Consider the following 7,000-nt stretch of genomic DNA (forward strand, 5'->3'; position numbering starts at 1 on the left):
TCTGTCTGCTACTACTGAATGAGGTGCTTCTCTTGAGATGTATCAAGAGAGAAGATGCTAGACAGAAAAATCTTATTTCTGCCTTTTTCCAGCAATTGTCAGAGAGTCTGGAATTGGTTTGGGTTTTTTTCCCTGAGGATTTAAAAGTTCATGAGCAATAATGGACTGCTTTTAGGAATGCAAGTAAAAATGGGGCAGGATAATCACATCCTTAACTAACAGTAGCTATCCTGTGAATGTCTGTCTCTGGTGTTCCCCAGTGAATAAAGTGCTTCTTGAGTTATTAAAGATTTGTACCAGGTGCTGCTTTCTATGTTACGTGTCTCTATAGAGGCAAGCAGATATTACAGTGAGCCTCTGAAGACTAAACCTTTTTTTAAGAACAGATTTCTTTTGAGGTTGTCATTAGATGCTCAAAACAATTTGAAGGTAAAGAATTAGAGGAACTAATTGGGTTTTTTGACAGCCACCATTCAGATGCAGACTAAAAAGCTCTTCTGTGCTTACGTAGGTCTGCTCAAGAAACACATACTCATGCTTTTCTCAGATGGACTCAGATGTTTGAGATACAATTAAGAAAAGGAAACAGTTTTTAAGGATCAGATTGTGTAATGTGGAATTACACGGACCAATAATCGTGTCGATTATAACTTTCTTTGTTGTTTGATGTTTAACATCTGGTGTCTGGGTCTTTGGTTCTGTTCTAATAGATGGCCTAACGAGGTGGCACTGAGCAGCAGTGTGGCAACTGTGCAGTTCCAGATGTTTTCTCATTGTGCTCTTTCCGTTACCCTTTGAAGAGTAACCCGGCGGTGCGGGCACGGTGCGAGCGAGACACGAGCCCCCTCCAGTGGAACATCTGGGTTTTCCTGCTCGGCGCTGGCAGCCCAAGGAATGATCCTGGTGCTGCCTGCTCTTGGCTCAAGGTGTTGTGAAAGCTGCTTTGTGTCTTTTGGAAGGCAAGGAGCAGCTGATGTTCTGATGTGGATCATGGTTTATGAACGCATCCTTCTTTGTTTATGCCCAGGTCCTACTTGGACGCTCTGTGAATTCAGATTCATCATGCCCAGTATCTTCTAGAATATTAGTGGTTTTCCCTCACAGCTGAGACCTGTGCTATGGAAATCATAAGCACTAAGATATAAAATATATGGTAAACTGTTCATCTTGGATATACACGGAGTCCTTTAAAAATGGGTTTAGTGTGGGCACTGTAGCTGGATAAACTGGAGCATCTGTATTTAGTGAGTGAAGCTACATTAAAAAATATTGATGCTGCTCCAGCCAATCATTTCCTCATTGTAAAGACTAGAAACTTTGTTCTGGTGAGGCCAAAGGGGACAGGCAAGCTCCTGATTTTATTTTACATACCTTTGGCAACAAAAGCAGCTGCAGCCCTTCTTGCAGCGGAGCTGGTGATTAAGGTGATGGTTATTACTGTTGCCAGTGCTTTTGATGTTGCTTGTTTGACTTTTAAGAAGGCTCAAGTAGGGAACAACATCTCCAGGGTTTCCTCTGTCTTGCAGTGGTGGAGAAGGGAAAGAGGAGACAATGACAGCACCTGTGTTCCTTACTAACAAACTAAAAGCAGCAGCCTGTGTTAACTAGAGAAAGGTGAAAAAGTCAGCATATGATGCACTTTGTTCAGGCAAGAGCATTGTTACTTGGCTTGAATTTTCCTTTTTGTGTGTGGCCAGGTTATAGGCAGAGTTTGAGGACTAGGAGAGGCTTCAGTGTGAGTTGTGCTTCATGTCAGAAGTTGTCTGGTATGTGGATTTGTGGGGTTGGTGAGAGAACAGAGCAGGTTCAGCTCCTCTCTCCCCCCACATCTAATTGAATTTGGTTGAATAGCAGGTATTGTGGTGCCATGTTCCACTCATAGTAAATAATGTCTGAAACAAGGCTGAAATACATAGAAGTGAAATAAGAGTAAAGTGCTGATACTTGACTGAACTAGTAGAATCAGATAAAATTCTGTTTTATTCTAATACTGATTAAAAAACCCAATTGTATATTCTTGCATATACAATCAAACCAATTCAAAAGCTAATCCTCTTTATTGTGAAGAATATCTTGCCTCTCAGAGAAGCCATATTTAGAAGTCATTGCCTTGGTTGACAGTAGAGTCCTGCACAGCTACATCCAAACTAAACAGGGTTACTTTTTCAGAGGTGTGCTACAGAAACACTGAAGTTGTCATCTGGGAAACACTGGATGTTCTCTCCTGGATTTGATCAGGGTATTGAAATGTGTTGTGGGGAATCCTGGTTACTATTGATGCTTGAAGGCCTGTGAAATCTGTAACGTAATTCTTTAACAGGAGTTCTGGATTTCTTGTACTTTCACACAGAGTCTGTTGCAAGAGCAAAACATATACATGAGTTTGAAGTGAAAGAAAAACCCTCATTGCTTGGTCTCTTTGTTCTCAGAGTCTGAATTTAGTTTTTCACTGAGAAGCTTGAATTAAACTGAATCAGAAAACTTTCATTTCATTGTATTACAATGAGAAATTCTAAGGATATTTCATTATCTAAGGAAACATTCATATAATGTTAGGAAACTGTATCTTAATCTTAAAAGAAACTGTAATGACAATCTGAATGTTTTCTATTTTTAGCAAAGCTTTTACAGAAAATGAATGTGTGAAGAATGGGAGAGGGCAACTACAATTGGAAAAGACAACTGATAATAGAAAAAGTTTCTTCAATGTTGAATGTTACTTTTTGAATGTTACTTGACTGGGCAGAATGACTCTAAAATAACTGGAGAAGAAATGTCTGAACTTTGAGATGGTGATAGAAGTATATCTTCCAATTTTTTATTCTGTAGAGAGGGTTTGTGATCTAGTGAACAGAACTGAAATTACGGTCAAAACTGGGGACTTTGTCTTTCTTGGGAGTAGATGAGGGACGTTTTGAAAGCATCATAAAGCCTACTCAGTCGTTTCAAGCAAGTTATCAGCTCAGATAAGTTTCAAGCAAGATCCAGCTCTTTAGTTCAGTCAGGATATTTTACTTGTTTTTCTGGAATGCTCTGTGAACAGGTAAATATTTTCACTTTAACACAGCAGTGACTGTTTTTTTTTTCTTTTCTCTTTCCTTTGCAGTGATTCTATTCTGTATGGCCGCCCTAATATTTCCAATAGGATTTTACATCAATGAAGTTGGAGGTCAACCCTATAAATTACCCAATAACACAGTGGTTGGGTCTTCGTATGTACTGTTTGTCTTATCCATTTTCTTTACAATAGTGGGACTTCTATTTGCTGGCAAAGTTTGTTTACCTGGCTGATGAATGTCTGGACTGCAGGACTTTATTTTGGAAAAGAGCAAGACATCAGAATTGCATTCTCAGGAGGATGCCTAAATCAGACTATCAAACACTGACTGAAAAGAGGAATGCTTTGACTTGTTCTCACTATGCACTTTGGATGAAAAAAAGGAGAGCCTTTCCCATAACCAAATACAGACCACGTTGACTAATCTCCTGAGCATACTTCAATGCAGTCAGGTCTGCACTGTGATAGGAACTGGTGAAGAATGCTTTACACTGACAAGCATAACGCCCCACGTTACTGGACTGTTCCTGTTTTTAACGTCTAACAATTTGGAAGTCAAAGTATTTATGAACTTTGTGGTGGACCAGAGGGTTGTGGAGGAACTCAAGTGAGGCTGGCCTCGCTGTTTAGGAGATTAGTGTTTTACATCTTCCTTCTGATGGGCAAAGCCTTTGGCACCAATGTGGATCAATCTTGCATTACTGCACCAAGAAGCCAATAGATCAAAACATGTTCTCTCAATGTATGTAACAGCAAAAAGACATACATCCCCTGCTCCCCCATAAGCTCTAGGAAACACTAAGGAACATTTTAGAGGGGGATTTCGTCCTTATATTTATATAAATATATATATATAAATATATATATATTTTGCTGATGCAGTATACAGTGTGTGTGTATGTGTGTGTGTGTGTGTATATACACATATGTGTATATATATGTATATACACACAAGTGATTCCTGGAAAAGAACTCAGAATGCTTTGCTAGCAAAACACTGTGGTGTGCAAAACTAGAACTCAATAGAAAAAAGCCATTTTTCTGAAGGCCACATAGCTGAGAGTCTTCAGTTTACCTCATTCTTTGTAGCAGCCCTTGATTTTAACAGTTTTTGTAATAGGTACAAATGATCCCATGCCTTTCTAGGTGCAATTTTAAGTTAAGCTAAAATTCTTTTTATGGTAATTTATTTGTATATGAGGGTAGAAGGTGAGATCATGTCATACCTTAAAATCCTAATTTTGGGAAACTGACACTATTTAAATTATTAGCAACTGTTGTACAGAAAAATCTCTTTTTTCTACTTCATTGTTACATTAGCATTCATACATGTTCAAGCACAGCATTTTACCATAGGTAAGCATTCCTTTTAGCACATATAAAATGCAATGTTTAAAGTAATGCAAACACTATCCCACTGCAAAGATGGATGAACTTAGTTTCAGCTGAATATTAATTCATCTTTGCCAAAAAAATGAGCAATATAGTTGTTAAAAATGTATGCCTTGTTTACTAAAGTTGTTCTTTTAAATGTAGATTTAATGGCCACCAAAATTTGGAGTAAATATTCCTCACTAAAAGTAGTTTTATTTTTCAACACAAGGATAAACCATTGAATCCACAGACATCTTAATTCACTACTGGGTTGGTGTTCCAGGGAAGCTGCCTGCACTATCAGTATTTGTTTTCCTGTTACTACATAGTTTGCCTGAGATTCATTCTGAAAACAAAAAAATTGTCTGTTTTGAGCACTGTTTCATTGAACTTACTAGAGGAACTGCATTACTGAACAGACAGTCATTTTAGGATGAGATATATGTTAAAATAAAATCAGCAGTTTCCAAAATAATCACTTACCAGATAAGCTGGAGTGTTTAAAAAATAACACAGTTTGCACAATTATTTTAAACTCTGTGCCATTCAGACCATAGTGGGTCCCTGCCTTTCTCCATTTCTTCCCTCTCCCCCACCCAAGGTATTTTAGTACAAAAATGTAATTTGTTTATGTATATTTTCTTTTGAAATTTTAGACCAAACTTGCCATTGGAATGGTTTCTAAGTATTTTTTTTCCAGTCAGCTCATTCACAGGCAGAATGGAATGTGTATGGATCACTAAACTTTTCCAAAGTGTACTAATCTGTAAATACAGCCAAGCACTTACTTGGAAGTCATGGTTTAATAATTATAATTTGGTTCCTAATTTAAGCCTTCATCTGCATGGGCAGTCTGAGGCTCCTAGTGATAGTGGTGGAGGTAAAAGGCAGGGTTCAGCTGCTTGATATGTTTCAAAATTTTGGTGTTATCACTAATGTGTCCTAAGATAAAGTATTCACTAAAACTTGGATTATAAATTATCTTTTCAGAAATCTTACACTTGTAAATAGTTCAAGATTTTTGTGACTGGAACACAGCTGGGGGGTGGGGAGAGTTTCTAAGCTGCTAAAATTTCTTTCCCTTCCCACCCCTCCAACTTACTTATTTCAGTTATTGTAACATCATGTGGATTTAGGCTTTGATTAGATGGATCATAATAATAATAATTTTTTTAAAACCAAACAAAAACATTTATCTTGGAGCATACCCAGACTGTGGCTGGCTGACTGGAAATTGATCTGATCTGCCAGTGCTATTGCTATGAATGATTAAATGTTAGCAAAGGTTTAGTAAATAGATTTATTAAATATTTGAGCATTTCAGATCCAGAAATAGATGCGGCCAAATGCATTTTAAAAACCCAAACCAGTAATTGAAGAGACAGCTGTCAACAGTTGCTTTTAATAAGGTCACTAAGTACTATATAGTACAGTATTAATTTATAGCAGAAAATCATATCTTGTAAACTGTATATAAAACACTGTTTTATGGTGCAATCATTTGTCAAACTTATGTCTGTTACTTTTGTTTTAAAGTTGTGTGCATTCTTTTCATACCTAAGAGCATCACTGTAAAATCTGCTGAAGACTATTTATAGGTTTTATTTGCACAAGGTTTTGTTTTGAACTACAGGAAGTTCGTATTGAACATGTCTAAACATCTGTAGACTTTTTCAGTTCATGAAAAGCAAATGTTTCCATATGAATCTTCTCCAAAGGTAATCCCATATTTGTGTTGAGTGTTTACATAAACTTTTCTGATTCTGCCAGCCATTATTTTTTAACTTTTTGAAGGACAGCTCATTTTATACATCACTAGAGAATTCCATTTATTCTTTTGCTTCTAAATCCTCCCAAAGGTTTGATACCCATCATAATGTAATCTGTGCACACTTTGTCGTTTATTTGGCTAACAAAATGTAAGATTGGAAACTGAAAATACTTTCAGAAGGAGAAACTAGTAAATTTATCTGTATAAATCTTATCATTGAGCTCAGCTGAAATAGTCGCCTGGAAGCTGTTTGGCTCAGACCTGGGGAGGGTGTGCTTCCCAGAGCACACCAGCCTGACCGTTTCGGGTGGTTTGCGCGCTGCTGCTGCCGCTGGGGAGCGATGCCCAGCGATGCCGGTGTCCCGAAGGCACGGGCCGTGTGCCACACTCCGAGCCCCGGCCTCTGGCCCAGGGGATGCCGCCAGAGCCGGGCCCTCCTGCCACCCCTGTGGTGTCGAGACCCTGTTTAACCGCTCCAGAACACAACTGTAGGTTCCTGTTTGCCCCGACACACACACACACACGGGAAAATGGAAGCTGTCCTTTAAAACCTTTGTGAAGGATGAACATAATGAAGGAAATGGTGTCTGCAGGTGGGCTGTCCTGCCTGGGCTCGAGGCCGGGCCCGCCGCCTGCACCCCTGGCCTTTACTGAGGGTTGTTTTCTATTGGTTAGAGCATTTTTTCAATTAATGATTTCCGAACAAATGTTAATACAAACTGTATAAAATGAACATAATTTTCTTCACTTGTATTTTTGTTATTGAGCAAGTTTATCAAAATAAATTGTCTACTAAA

General features: G+C 38.3%; 1 protein-coding gene across 1 annotated transcript in view; it reads left to right on the top strand.

Annotated features, from left to right (window-relative positions):
- The window catches only part of MOSMO (modulator of smoothened), a 31,577-nt gene extending 24,579 nt beyond the window's left edge, over window positions 1–6,998 (top strand). The window contains exon 3 of the mRNA XM_038151357.1: window positions 3,107–6,998. Coding sequence (XP_038007285.1) covers window positions 3,107–3,291 — 185 coding nt within the window. The 3' untranslated portion in view covers window positions 3,292–6,998. The remainder of the gene's footprint in view (window positions 1–3,106) is intronic.
- Window positions 6,999–7,000: the final 2 nt, after the last annotated feature.

This window comes from Motacilla alba, chromosome 14 (genome assembly GCF_015832195.1).
Source record: "Motacilla alba alba isolate MOTALB_02 chromosome 14, Motacilla_alba_V1.0_pri, whole genome shotgun sequence".
Lineage (NCBI taxonomy): Eukaryota > Metazoa > Chordata > Aves > Passeriformes > Motacillidae > Motacilla > Motacilla alba.